Source organism: Cydia fagiglandana, chromosome 21, assembly GCF_963556715.1.
Source record: "Cydia fagiglandana chromosome 21, ilCydFagi1.1, whole genome shotgun sequence".
Lineage (NCBI taxonomy): Eukaryota > Metazoa > Arthropoda > Insecta > Lepidoptera > Tortricidae > Cydia > Cydia fagiglandana.
This window is the reverse complement of record NC_085952.1, coordinates 10,100,407-10,116,142: the sequence shown is the minus strand read 5'-3', so window position 1 is coordinate 10,116,142 and position 15,736 is coordinate 10,100,407. Positions and strand designations below refer to the sequence as shown.

Genomic DNA, 15,736 nt, shown 5'->3' with positions numbered 1-15,736 from the left:
TGTTACAAAAGTTAGGAGCATTTACCAATAATTTGTATAAAATCTGTATTTCGCTCCTAATTTTTACAATAATCAAACATTTAGATGTTGAAAGCGAACGTAGGGGCATAGCTATGGTTAATATACATCAAATAATATAAAAAATATTTTCCATAATGTCAATATCCAGAGAGGAAAATGGGGACTACGTTTGTATGGGCTTGTGCACAAATCACGCGAGGTTCGATAGGGGGAGGGGGTTCACGAAAAAATCACGATAGATCACGTTGGGGGAGGGGGGTATAAGGAAACCTCACGTGTATTTTTCTACAGTGAACGAAACTGAGAAAAAAACCTACCACATGAGTAGATACTTTTTCTCGGTTTCGTTAAACAATAATCTTCACTCTGCACTTCAAAATAGTGAGTGTATTTAACGTAAATAGAAAAATCAGAGAAAAATAAACAAGAGTTTCTATATACAATGCTATTTATCTAAAAATTAGGTCGAATGAAAAAAATTCAATAAAATACACATGAGGTTGTGTGGGGGGAGGGGGCGTCGCCAAAGACCTCACCAAATATCACCAAGGGGGAGGGGGGTCAAAAAGTAGCCGAAAACACCTCGCGTGATTTGTGCACAACCCCTCTTCTTCTTCCTCGCGTTATCCCGTCATTTTGCCACGGCTCACATAGGAGTCTGGGGTCCGCTTGACAACTAATCCCATGATTTGACGTAGGCACTAGTTTTTACGCAAGCGACTGCCATCTGACCTTCCAACCCAGAGCACAACCCCTATCTATGGAGGATTAACCTGTTCATTTTCAATTCCTATTATACATTTGCACGTCTCTGAAAGCGTATCATAATATAGCTATAACAGTATATAGCTCTCGAAATTAATTAGGTCACCTCTACCGGCTGTCGGTGTTCGATGACATGTTGTATCAATGTGTATGATCTTTTGAAATCTCTAGTGAATATGCTCTGTTTTATATCGTAATAAACTTTACTTTTGGTATGACTCCATTTGATCGTGTTTAGGCCAAGATCCTCTTTGGGTCACTGAGCCAGTGATGTATGTATGTATGTATGTATGTATGACTTAATTTGAAAACGTCTCATACGTGTATTTTATTGATAGGTAGGTATACACGGTAATTTACTCAGTTATTTTTCCTTATTATTGTTAATGCAGGTTTTTCTGGAATGAGCCAATTTGAAGAAAAATGTCCTTCATATTTATAAATGAGTTTCTTTATACATTAGCAAATTCATAGGGATAATATGATATCTGTTAAGTCTAGAACTCTAGATAGACGCTTAGGCTAATTTGTGGTATTTCTGATTTTATTCTGTCTTAAATCTTGAATGTAGAAGAAACGTAAAATCAGAAAAAATAGTTTCCCGAGTTAAATAGGTGAAGTAGTTATGCTGCTTTATTTTCTTTTTCTCCTCGAATTGTATGTACGTTGTTCATAAACGTCTGTTAAATCTAACAAACTGATCAATAGTTTGTCCCTATCCATCATTATCACATTTTTTTTGTTAAAAAGAGACCAAAGTAGAGGTGTAACAGTTTCGGTGCCGGGCGCCCCGATCCAGAGCGGCTACCGCGAAAACCGAAATTCGCAAATTGCGGGGATCTTTCTCTTTTACTCCAATGAAGGCGTAATTAGAGTGACAGAGAAAAATCCCCGCAGTTTGCGAACTTCGATTTTCGCGGTTAGAGCCCTGTACAAAATGAACACAATACGTGTCCTTGGCAGTGAATGTGTTAATAAATTCAATATTTTTGTCAACAGCCATCCGTGATGCTCCCAATATGGACCTCCGAGTTCCTCCAAGCCGTGTCCCGCATGGATCCGAAGTTCATAGCCCTCCACCTCCAGGAGGTCGGTGGCAAGGCCTACGAGAAGTCCATGCAGTATGTGAAGGACTTCGTGCAGAGGCTGTGCGACTGTCCGGAGTTGCGGCTCTATGACAAGATCAGGATATTCCTCGATGAGGATTTTAGTTCCCCGGAGAAATTTACGGTGAGTCCAGACGATGTTCTCAAATGTGTTTTAAATGACAGATATCCCACCAAAGAATATTCCTCGATGAGGATTTTAGTTCTGCAGATAAATTTACGGTGAGTCCAATGTGTTTCCAATGACAGATATAACGCCAAAGGAGCCGTTGAGAAGAATATTCTTTATCGACCGTGTAGGGATTGGAAAGCTGTTGAAAAATCTCTGTCTTCAAGTATCGACGATCTCCTAACCTAATATGGACCTCCAAATCCTCTAAACTTCTCGTGCAAGGACCCGAAATTCATAGCCCTCCACCTCCAGGAGGTCGGTGGCAAGGCCTACGAGAAGTCCATGCAGTATGTGAAGGACTTCGTGCAGAGGCTGTGTGACTGTCCGGAGTTGCGGCTCTATGACAAGATCAGGATATTCCTCGATGAGGATTTTAGTTCCCCGGAGAAATTTACGGTGAGTCCATGCGATGTTCTTAAATGTGTTTTAAACGACAGATATACCACCAAAGAAGCCTTTGGGACAAGATCAGAATATTCCTCGATGAGGATTTTAGTTCCCCGGAGAAATTTACGGTGAGTCCATACGATGTTCTGAAATGTGTTTTAAACGACAGATATCCCACCAAAGAAGCCTTTGGGACGAGATCAGAATATTCCTTGATGAGGATTTTAGTTCCCCGGAGAAATTTACGGTAAGTCCATACGATGTTCTTATATGATGACAGATATCGTGCTAAAACAGCCGTTGAGAAGAATATTCTTTTTAATACAGTTGCTCAAAAAGTGCTACTTTACGTAGCTGTTTAGCGTGCGGAAAGTTGGTTATCTCGAACTAGTGTTTTTTACTTTTCCAATTTTTTTAAATTTATACTTGTTCCAATTCACGACTACTTATTGATGAGTGTTAATATTAGTTTCCTTTAAACGTCGTAATCAGCATAAAAACCTACCGTTAATGTAAGAATACGAAAAATATTACATATTTCATATTTAATTACTTACCTCTTCATCATTATAACACGTTTAATTTTTAATATTCAATATTGAAAATTCCGTTCTTAATAAGTTGACTGAATGGAACGGAATAGCTGTCAAACGCCCATAGATATAATATACTTAAAGACGACGTCTATCCGAGCTGTCACTGTTACCACTTTTGTTTAGTGTACGATTAACAATGTTTTTCTTATTTTTTCGCAACTGTATTAAAAAACGTCGTTCGATACACGTGCGGAAATGTCATTCTTCACTCGTCCCGAGTCTTGCCACTCGCCTGCGGCTCGTGGCAAGATATCTCGGTACTCGTGAAGTAATGACATACCTTCCGCACTAACATCGAAATGTACTATTATCGACCGTGTAGGGACTGGACTGTTGTTGAAAAGTCTCTGTCTTCAAGTATCGACGATCTCCTAACCTAATATGGATCTCCAAAGCTACGCAAGGACCCGAAGTTCCTAATCCTCTAGTAACTCTGGTTTTATGTATGATTAACGAGCCGTTTTATGTGGTCTTAGGTATGATATTGATGAGCTAATTGATCGATTGTGCAAGAGTGACGAAAATGTGTTACTGAGTAAGGAAATTTCCATAGAAAGTGATCCGATTGCTCGTTAAGTGAGTGTACTCGTACATATACATATTACACAGTAGAAAGTTATTTTAGCCAGCAGTAAAACTGGTTTATGTTTGTTTTGATTGTGGAACCGAAGTAACTATTTGAGTAATCCTGTAAATGCATGTGCTTTAACGGAAAATCGATCTTATTCCACTGTTACACGGTTCATATTCCAATATCAGTGAGTATTACAGTCTGTGAATAAAATATTTATAGCATAATCACTGCATTGACGTAAATTTAACCGCAAGACCAATTTATTGTTTTTTTATATGCATACACTTGAGAGCAATGAATGACTCGGTTTTTGCTCTTAGCTGTAATAAATACCATAGCGGCTACTCATCCGATGTTTTTTCCCTTTTGTGGAAATCAGTTTTTGCTTCTTAAGAAAAGATGTAAGATCCGGTGCCGCCTTTCTAGTCTTTATGAAATAGGACTTCCCTATTCTTGTTGAGGAAAAATAAATACCTTTTATGCGAACTATACCTCAGAAACCATAGTTCGGTAGTCAAACTAAGATGTCCATAATTATAAAGTCCATCGCGTTGCAAATAAGCTTAAAACTAACACTTCTGGAAGAGACTAGCTCTGGATCGGGATGAGTGGCGTACACAAAAAGGGGCCTATGCTCAGCAGTGGGCGGCAGGAGGCTTCATGGCGGCAAATAAAAAGAAATACATTTATTGTCAGGGAGCAATGGTTCATACCTCACAGGCTAATATACATATAAATCTCATAATGTTTGCTCCGGAAACACACCTTTCGGCCAGATGTGGGCGCACTCGATGGTCCCCTGTCTACTCTGTAGCGATATGAAGGGGTGTGTAATGCATTTATGTATGCATTGTCACTGCTAAGTCGGTGCAAACTTAACGTGGTCGGAGTCTATCTTCGGCATACAGTGAATTCCAAGACTTTTTAGGGTTCCGTACCCAAAGGGTAAAACGGGACCCTATTACTAAGACTGCTGTCCGTCCGTCCGTCCGTCTGTCACCAGGCTGTATCTCACAAACCGTGATAACTAGACAGTTGAAATTTTCACAGATGATGTATTTCTGTTGCCGCTATAACAACAAATACTAAAAACAATAAAATAAAGATTTAGGTGGGGCTCCCATACAACAAACGTGATTTTTGACCGAAGTTAAGCAACGTCGGGCGGGGTTAGTACTTGGATGGGTGACCTTTTTTTTTCCTTTTTTGCATTATGGTACGGAACACTTCGTGCGCGAGTCCAACTCGCCCGGTTTTTTTATACGGATTGCGTATTAACGGCCGGTTTAACTACGTGATTACTTTAATACATCTTAATGACGTCAATAGCGCAAAACCTTCATGACGTGCATCAATAATCATGATGCAGATAATTAACTGTTAATACTAATAATGGATGTCATTATAGATATCGCGTGCAAGCGAGTGGGAAAATCGATGGCGGAGATATGTTTGAAACTTAGAGAATATAACCAACGGAGACGCCATGTCTATAATTTTCGGTACAAAATAGTCTGCCGTTTTTTGCGGGGGAGGGGCACATCAAATGTATAGGAACGTCATGTCAGATAAACGTCAGTCCATACTTGTGGTTGACATGTGGTTGACCATTGGCCGCCTATTTTGGACAGAGGGGAACGCCTGTTAATGACCACTCCGTTTGGTTATATTCTCTAAGGTTTGATAGGCTATGGGAAAATAAACAAAACTATTATGGTAAATAACTGTCATGTGAAACCACAGACAAAGCATCCTCCAGACTGAGCATAGTCGTGCTACCCCCTCTGCCACGCATACGGTGATTTTACTCCATGTTCGAGTCGAAGGTGTCTTTGTGTGACGTCCGTGTCTTTGAACGGATCAATCACGGCACGGGACTTCGCTCACCTCGTCCCGCGCACCCCCGCATTTTTGGCATCATCGGTTGCATGAAATAGGATTCCTAGGCTGTGTTAAACATAGGTATGGGTTATATTCACACAAAAATATAGGTGTCTCGTCGGCCTCGGTTCCATTAAGGATAATGGAGCCTAATTAAATGTATGTTTGTGACTTAAGTATATCACTCAACGACATAGTTTTAGACTGTTGTGAACTGTTCTACAAACTTTTAGTACAAAATAAAAACTTTAGGGCCACATCTGGCGTCTTTCGAGCGTCGGCGTCTACAATTCTATGGCCGCTGCTCGACGCAACGTTGACGCAACGTCGACGCAACTGCGCAGCGACGTCATTTTCCATAGCGCTGACCAGACGCCGACCGACGCCGACGCTTGAAAGACGCTAGATGTGGAGGGGCCCTTATACTACAATAATAGTTTTTTGTTTTACAAGGGGGCAAAGTTGTTGTTTAACCGCTCGTGCTAATATTACAAATACAAATACAAATAATTTATTGATACCCGAGCAGGCGAAAGATTCCAAAATTGAACCACGAGCGTAGCGAGTGGTTCGAAAAATGGAATCTTGAGCTTTGCGAGGGTTTCAAAGCACGAGGGATAAACAAAATTTGCCCCCGAGTGAAACACAAAATTTTTCACCACACCAACCCGAATCAAATATTAAATGTAAAATATCAAACAAAATCAAACCAAACCAAATCCCAATGAATGTTATTAAATATTTATCATCCAAAATCATCATTTAAAAGTCAATTCTACCAGCAAACATAAGAAAATAACTCAAAATTTGCATTTGATTACTTTGCCTCACATGTGAATAAAATACAACTTTGCTATCAGTTTTTGAAGTGCAAAGTTAGCCTTTCCGAGCTGGTGTGGTGAAAAGTATGTTAATATTTCACTTGTTGACTTTATTGATAGGTCCTACAGATAAAAAAATCTAAAATACTTTTTAAACGGGTCCATGGGCCATTCGGCTAATGCCGGCTTAGTATGTTTGTTGCATGAGGGATCAACCAACGTAAAAGTTGTTCAGCATGGCTTGGGTATTTATCTACATGAGTGGTAGGTATGTTGGTACTTACTTACTCCTCTGACGCAGCGACCCAAAGTGTGTCTTGGCCTCCAACACGACTGCTCGCCACTGACACCGGTCCGGTGCCATTCCTCGCCAGTTTTCATCCCGGAGCATTGTTACGAGACCAACACGAAATATGTTGGTACTGGTTAGACATAATAAAACCACGCTGTATAAGCTTTATACAGCATCATCATCATCATCATCTCAGCCATAAGACGTCCACTGCTGAACATAGGCCTCCCCCTTGGACCTCCATTCGTACCGGTTGGAAGCGACCCGCATCTAGCGTCTTCCGGCGACCTTCACAAGGTCGTCCGTCCATCTTGTGGGTGGACGTCCTATATACGTTGCGCTTGCTAGTCCGTGGTCTCCACTCGAGCACTTATCGATACAGCAATCACTGAAATCATATTATTTGCTCCTGTTTGAAGGCTCTTCCATACAAGAAACGGGTTTAATTTTGGTTTCATTGTCAACAGGCACTCGGAAACATGTACTTCGCGCACTCTTCTCTCACCGACCTGAAGATCTGGGACTTCGAGCAGAAAGCATACGTGGAGGCGACTGGGAAAGAGGTTCACAGTGGCAACATCGAGAAAGTTACAACTAAGGAGAAGACTAAGTTCCCGCAGCATTTCTTTCCTGAGGTATGACAGTGAATTCCTGAGGTATTGTAGGTTGACAATACAAATACTCTTTATTGCACACCTCAATAAAAGAAGACAGTACAAAAGAAAACAGAAATACAAGCAGAGGTAAACAACAGGCGGTCTTATCGCTAAAAAGCGATCTCTTCCAGACAACCTTTGGGTAGCGGAAATAAATAAATTTACATACACTTAGGTGCAAAACTGTCCCAATAGTAGCATCTTAGTAGAATGTGGAGAAGTGGATGTCGATCGAGGAGAGGGGCACATGATTAATACATACCAGTACTATTTAAAATTTCCTACAAATCAGGCCTTACATAAGGCCTGATTCGAATTCAATCTGCCAAATTGAAAACCCTATTAATGGTACTGAAGCTAGCTGAATCAAGATTTGTTTTTCCATAATTTATTGAAAATTTGTTTAAAAATTGTTATTTATAAGTAAATTCATCATTTTCCATTTCTTCCCGCTCCTGTCGTTAGTTTTGTTGTATGCCCTCCATCATACATCCGACAGTGTTTTTTGACAGTTTCTTAGTTTGAGTCCTATCAAGAACAATGTTTATTTTGAAATATTATATTGCATATAGTTTTTGTTGTTTTAACGAACTAATTCCTTGGACACTCCACTCCATACCGTTCAATAGGTCAATACTGTGGGACTTTGTTGAATCAAGTTTTTTGGTCCGATTTCGAGGGTGCTGGCTTAAGCATGCTGATTGCCTCATAAACATCGTGGATCATCTCCAAATATTATCAAAGTAATATTGGAAATCCGCATTATTAAACTAAAGCTGCGAACCGTTTCTTTTAGTGATGTTGGTGTCGATTTCTCTGTCGAAAAGTAACCAATGCCCGGTAACTGACACCACATCGACGAAATTCCTGATACGCCAGATATTTGAAGATATGTCTAGATCCTCATTGTTTCATGGATATTGCAATGAAATTACCTTTCAGTATTGGTATAATATTAGGTAACAGGTTATGTTGGAAATTAGTTATGTGCAAGTTTCTTCCATACTTATCAAGTTTTTGACAGCAATTTGGCGCCTAATTAAAAAGACGGCGGCGTTTATTTGATTTTTTTGATCATCTTAGAATTGATAAAAAAAAAATTTTTTGGTATAATAATTTTGTGATTCTGATAATTATAATGTCGTAGTGTATATATAAAGTAAGCTAGAAAATATCCAAGAAAAATCACTCTGAATTTGTCAAATTTGTTTCGAATCAGGCCTTATGATATACTTAGAATTTACGGTTATTTTGTAATTTAGAATCGAAAAGTAGAAAAAAACACATTTTTATTTTTTCGAATATTTCTAGTTCCTCTTATGGAAACTCCAAATAGGGAACCATACATAATTAAGAAATTCAGCCTCTATAAAATAAGGTATCAACTGTTTAAATCACAAACATAGTTTTGTAGTTATGGCAGAGTAAAAGTCGTCTTGAACATTGAACTAAGAAACACTTTCTATGGCTGTTTTTAATGGTACACTTTTGCACCGAACTATAAGCCACCTAAAAGTAACTTGAAAAATATGCCCCATTAAAGCAATTGCATGATGATTTTATAGAGGCAGAATTTCTTAATTATGTATGGTTCCCTATTTGGAGTTTCCATAAGAGGAACTAGAAATATTCGAAAAAATAAAAATGTGTTTTTTTCTACTTTTCGATTCTAAATTACAAAATAACCGTAAATTCTAAGTATATCATATGTAAGGCTGATTTGTAGGAAATTTTAAATAGTACTGGTATGTATTAATCATGTGCCCCTCTCCTCGATCGACATCCACTTCTCCACATTCTACTAAGATGCTACTATTGGGACAGTTTTGCACCTAAGTGTATGTCAGTAGGTGTTGCAAATGAAATGAAAGAAACCTATCACTAAATACATCGAAAACAGACAAATTACCATGCAAATAAAAATAAACAGAATAAAAATACATATACAATACATATACTTATTTATATAGACATACATAAATAAATACATATATAATATTAATACCTACCTATTGTCCTACCTTTATGTACCTACCTGTCCTGGATCCGGTTCCTTCCTGGATACTTGGCATACCAAATTGCATTGCTTTCCAGTTTGCGCCCTTAAGCCCAAGGTTATACGATGATACTTTTTAAAAATCGCTTGAATCCGGTGTCTCCCTAAACTGCCAGTGCTTATTAGGCTCTTATAATTAGACAACTATTTTTATGGGACTCGCTTTCGTAAAAACTATTAGTGCCTACGCCAACTCTTGGGATTATTTGCCAAGCGGACCGCAGGCCGTGAGCCGTTGCAAAATTCCAGGATAACGCGAGAAAGTTGAACCAATGACGTATAATTTCTAAAAACGGGCACTACGGGCACTAAAAATGATACTAATTCAGGTGTTAGTCACGAATTCCAGCCAATCGTGCAGTCTAATGGCTCCTCTACACGATGGGCCAACGCCGGCCACTCCAAGGGACGCTTTATGCGTTAGAGGGAGCAAGTGATATTGCTATCTCATCCTACCGCATGGCTGCGTCCCTTGGAGTGGCCGGCGTTGGCCCATCATGTAGAGGAGCCATAACGCAACTAGTTGCGACCATAGCGCGCGGAATGCGAACTCGTCAACCAATCGCGCGCGTAATGCGAACTCATCAACCAATCGCGTTGTAGCGGTGTCACACCGCTGTACTGGCCCCTGTCATGCCTCATTATTGCCCGTAAAGCTAATAGTCCCTAGATATCTATGTCAACGAGTTGAACTACGACGAGTACGACTAATGTCAGGCACTGGTCCCACCGCGAGCTAGTAAGCTATGAGCTATCGGCTATAAACACGAACAAAAGATAAGCACTCCCGTGTAAATAAAAGAGACACGGCGATATTTATAGCTCACCGCTGGGCGAGTAACTATAAATATCGCCGTGTCTCTTTTATTTACACGGAAGTGCTTATCTTTTGTTCGTGTTTATAGCCGATAGCTCATAGCTTACTAGCTCGCGGTGGGACCAGTGCCTCAACGAGTTCTCGAGTGGAGACCGCGCATCGGCAAACGTAGCGTAGGACGCCCGCAGACTAGATGGAGCGATGACCTTCGCAAGGCGGCTGGCAAGAACTGAATCAGAGTTGCCGCAAATCGTGCTCAATGGCGTGCAATAGGAGAGGCCTATGTCCAACAGTGGACGAGAGTAGGCTGATGATGATGATGAGTTGAACTATTCATGGGTGTTCTTGTCCACAGTGTAAGTGGTCCCGAAAAGGCTTTCTTCGCACACGGTGGTTGATTCGCGGCACTGCGGTAGAGTTCGTGAACATACATCTATTCCACGACGCTTCGAATCTGCTTGCACTGCAGCCCTTTCCTTCGGTAAGTAGATGCTACTTATTTTACGTGAACTATGAAGCGAATGAGGAATAGAAGTGAACGCTATACCTTCTTTTCATATAAAAACTTTGGGTTCATAAGCAGTTCTTTTTTTGTATAGGAAAAATAAAAATAAAAAATTGAAAATTGTAGACATGGTCGTTAAAAATACCACTAGGGGTGTCGATTTTCATTTTTTTTGTAATTCCATAATAAATTGAGATTTTTTTTCCTTTTTTTGAGTGGTCATGAGCAGGTCCATCTTCTGGTGCCAGCTTATCGTTGAATTTTGAGACACGTGGTATATCCCCTATTTGTTTGCAGGGGCCTATTTCTCGAACGAATCTCGAATTAGTGTAATCATCATTGGTGTGTTGTCATGGCAACCCCTACGATTTGGCAGTTCGTGGACTAATAAAATTAGTCTAATATCGTTCGAATAATGGGCCCCAGGTTTCATATAACTATAAACGTGTTACTGCAGGTATACTGCCGCAGTCGCCGACGCGCGCTCCGCCACACGCTGGGTCACATCCATTCAGACGTCAACGCGGCGCCATATTTCATCTTCGGAGACTTCAACTTTCGCACCGACACCGGCGGCGTCGTCAAGGTAATTTCTACCTTAACTTGCGTGGAAATATTGTCATTGAGTTCCTAAGTTACAGAACCTCGATAGCACGAATCTCAAGGGAAACACCAAAAAGTTCGTGTTAACGAGGTTTCGTCTTATGGTTCGTCTTAGAGAGGTTTTGGTTGGTATAAAATAATCTCGAGTTATAGAGGTAAAATCAACGAAAAATTCGTACTACAGAGGTTATTTTATTACAGAAACACGTATATTTAGTAGTCTTATTGTCATTAAGTCAGTCTTATTGTTTTCTTCGAGTTGCAGAGGTTTGTTAGTTAATGAATTCGAGATATAGAGGTGATGAAACAATACGTGTATTTTTTTGAAATATAGAGGTCAATTTTGAATTTTCGAGTCATGAAGCTAAAAATTATATTGAATTCCCGTGAAGGGAATCATTGGTTACTTCGTCATAACGAGGTTAAATATTTCGAGTTATAGAGGTTTTTAGCTTTGAAGGGAAGGGACTGGAAGGGGGATTTATCCCTACTTTCCAGTATCTGTACCTGCAAATGTGTCTACCATAAATTATGAAATTCGTGTGTTGTTTTGTAAATGACGCTTAAACAGACGTGATTATTAAAATTGAAATATCATGTTTTCAGAAAGTGACAGAAGAACTGACAGCATGCAGACTTCAAAATGGCAACGCCACCGAGTCTTCGAGACTCCAGTATCGAGGGCCGGATGGCAGGATAGTCCTCACAGTAGGCAAGAAGGAGTTCGCTCATCAGGACCATCAGAAGATCTTTCGAGAGCCCTGGGTATGTAGTACTGTAACACTGTAACCTGTAACTTTAGTAAGAGTTGACAGTATGCTGACTGCAAAATGGCAACGCGACAGAACCCTAAGAATTACAATATCGAGGACCGGATGGTAGAGTAGTCCTCACAGTAGGCAAGAAGGAATTCGCTTACCAGGTGATCTTGATGGTTCAGAGCAGCCAGTAGCCCAGGGTACGTCAGTTTCATGAAAAATAAAATTATGAAGGATTTGGATCGGCGTCTGGTGCTTTCTCTTGCTATCTAGCCCTTCGAGCTTTCGTCCGATTTTCTTGAGTATACGAGTATGCAATAGAGCCTTTTCGACTCGTCAATTTTGTCTAAAGGGTGACAGTAGAAAGTTAATCATATAGCGGAATATTTGCCGCAGACAAGTAAATCTCTGGTATCCCGCCAAATTGTTAGTTTCTCGGAGTCGCACGTTCCAGCCTCGAGTGATTTTTGATTATTTTTATGTCAGAAAACTTGTTTTAATTAACATTGTTAGCAGAAGTCTAAATAAATGCCTTTGATTACAGTTGCAACGTTTCGATCGCGAGTTGGAAGCACTGCGGCCGCACTTGTACGAGTTTCCCGTCAAATTCCCACCGACCTACCCCTTTGAGGAGGACGTACAGCTGCCTACGCATTACATGAAGACCAGGTAAGTCACTAATTAAGGGTGCTACCTACTACTACAAATACGGCCAAATCCTACAAAATGTAAACTCTATTCGTGACCTGGGTACATGCTGTGACACTGAAATAACTTTTAATAAAAATGTAGTTCAAATTTGTAAAAAATCGCGAAAAGCTCTTGGTTTCGTAGTACGTCAATCCAAATATTTTCATAACCACCACGTCATTACTCTATTATATAATGCCTTTGTGCGTAGCCTGTTGGAAAGTAACTATATTGTCTGGTGTCCACACGAAAAGAAATACGTACTTCTCATTGAAAGGGTTTAGAAATCGTTTGTTAGATACTTGTACTGGAAACAGTATGGTTACTATCCCTACATGTATCCTACGCAATTTGTGTTAGGAATGGTCGGTCATCAAAGTCTTGAGGTACGGAGACAACTGCCAGTCATAAAATACTTCATTAGATTAATACGTGGTTCAATGACGAATCCGTGGTTACTGCAATATGTCACTTTTAAAGTACCTACGCCATTTGTGAGAACTACTCTTCGACCCCGCCCCACACCTCTTTTTATAATTCCCAGCACCAGCACAGTAACTTTAGTCACTAGCCCTCTTTATGTAGCACTGAATCACATAAATAATATACTTCTATTCGACCCCCTGACAGACATATTTTCACAGAAGGAACCGAGACTCTTAGCCACGGCAACTCGGTATTTGGAGTCGATCTCCACGCCCACGACTATACCGTCATAATTTAGTATTAGGTATTACCTATTAGTCATGTATATAGTATATAGTAATACAATAATTTGTTATGTTTATAACTTACATGTTTGGTATATCTGTTAATGTAAGTTAGTCAATGAATAAATGATGATGATGAAGTAACTACACCGATCGATCGGTGGTAACACCATAATATTTATGGTGATCTTGTAATTTGTCGAACCTTAATAACTCTAATCCGCTAAGTTATGACGTTATGAGAAACCATATCACAGAATATTTCGGGCTCTAATTGCCCGAAATAATTTGTTGTATGGGAGCCCCAATTAAATATTTATTATGTTCTGTTTTTAGTATTTGTTGTTATAGCGGCAACAGAAATACATCTGTGAAAATTTCAACTGCCTAGCTATCACGGTTCATGAGATACAGCCTGGTGACAGACAGACAGGCAGACGGATAGCGAAATTTTTTACGTAGTTTGTGTTAAATTTGGTTTTTGTGCACTGCAGGTGTCCGGCGTGGTGTGACCGTATACTGCTGTCGCAGTCGGCGCGGCTGCTCGTGCAGCACGACCCGGCCAGACCCGACACCCGACATCTGCACACGTCGAGGTAAACTACTGCTGAGCGAGGTGCAGTGTGAAACACCGGCCAAGTGCAAGTGTACTGCAGGTGTCCGGCGTGGTGTGACCGTATACTGCTGTCGCAGTCGGCGCGGCTGCTCGTGCAGCACGACCCGGCCAGACCCGACACCCGACATCTGCACACGTCGAGGTAAACTACTGCTGAGCGAGGTGCAGTGTGAAACACCGGCCAAGTGCAAGTGTACTGCAGGTGTCCGGCGTGGTGTGACCGTATACTGCTGTCGCAGTCGGCGCGGCTGCTCGTGCAGCACGACCCGGCCAGACCAGACACCCGACATCTGCACACGTCGAGGTAAACTACTGCTGAGCGAGGTGCAGTGTGAAACACCGGCCAAGTGCAAGTGTACTGCAGGTGTCCGGCGTGGTGTGACCGTATACTGCTGTCGCAGTCGGCGCGGCTGCTCGTGCAGCACGACCCGGCCAGACCCGACACCCGACATCTGCACACGTCGAGGTAAACTACTGCTGAGCGAGGTGCAGTGTGAAACACCGGCCAAGTGCAAGTGTACTGCAGGTGTCCGGCGTGGTGTGACCGTATACTGCTGTCGCAGTCGGCGCGGCTGCTCGTGCAGCACGACCCGGCCAGACCAGACACCCGACATCTGCACACGTCGAGGTAAACTACTGCTGAGCGAGGTGCAGTGTGAAACACCGGCCAAGTGCGAGTGCACTGCAGGTGTCCGGCGTGGTATGACCGTATACTGCTGTCGCAGTCGGCGCGGCTGCTGGTGCAGCACGACCCGGCCAGACCAGACACCCGACATCTGCACACGTCGAGGTAAACTACTGCTGAGCGAGGTGCAGTGTGAAACACCGGCCAAGTGCGAGTGCACTGCAGGTGTCCGGCGTGGTATGACCGTATACTGCTGTCGCAGTCGGCGCGGCTGCTGGTGCAGCACGACCCGGCCAGACCAGACACCCGACATCTGCACACGTCGAGGTAAACTACTGCTGAGCGAGGTGCAGTGTGAAACACCGGCCAAGTGCGAGTGCACTGCAGGTGTCCGGCGTGGTATGACCGTATACTGCTGTCGCAGTCGGCGCGGCTGCTGGTGCAGCACGACCCGGCCAGACCAGACACCCGACATCTGCACACGTCGAGGTAAACTACTGCTGAGCGAGGTGCAGTGTGAAACACCGGCCAAGTGCGAGTGCAGTGCAGGTGTCCGGCGTGGTGTGACCGTATACTGCTGTCGCAGTCGGCGCGGCTGCTCGTGCAGCACGACCCGGCCAGACCCGACACCCGACACCTGCACACGTCGAGGTAAACTACTGCTGAGCGAGGTGCAGTGTGAAACACCGGCCAAGTGCGAGTGCACTGCAGGTGTCCGGCGTGGTGTGACCGTATACTGCTGTCGCAGTCGGCGCGGCTGCTCGTGCAGCACGACCCGGCCAGACCCGACACCCGACATCTGCACACGTCGAGGTAAACTACTGCTGAGCGAGGTGCAGTGTGAAACACCGGCCAGACCCGACACCCGACATCTGCACACGTCGAGGTAAACTACTGCTGAACGAGGTGCAGTGTGAAACACCGGCCAAGTGCGAGTCGGACTCGCGCACGAATCTGGGGTCTACCTCTCTATCACTCTTTACACTCTTACATATTCGAGCGGAAAAGAGTCAGATAACTAAATGTCGACTTTCGCGTTTCCCGGTACGCCTTTGTTAACAAACCGCCTCGATGCATCAATGTCA

The 15,736-nt window shown here is 42.3% G+C and overlaps 1 protein-coding gene across 1 annotated transcript in view; it reads left to right on the top strand.

The window, feature by feature from the left end:
* LOC134675047 (uncharacterized) overlaps nt 1–15,736 on the top strand; it is a 47,149-nt gene that overhangs the window by 15,624 nt on the left and 15,789 nt on the right. The window contains exons 2-8 of the mRNA XM_063533192.1: nt 1,786–2,016; nt 7,083–7,250; nt 10,500–10,625; nt 11,107–11,235; nt 11,859–12,017; nt 12,555–12,679; nt 13,905–14,006. Of these exons, the coding sequence (XP_063389262.1) occupies nt 1,786–2,016; nt 7,083–7,250; nt 10,500–10,625; nt 11,107–11,235; nt 11,859–12,017; nt 12,555–12,679; nt 13,905–14,006 (1,040 nt within the window). The remainder of the gene's footprint in view (nt 1–1,785; nt 2,017–7,082; nt 7,251–10,499; nt 10,626–11,106; nt 11,236–11,858; nt 12,018–12,554; nt 12,680–13,904; nt 14,007–15,736) is intronic.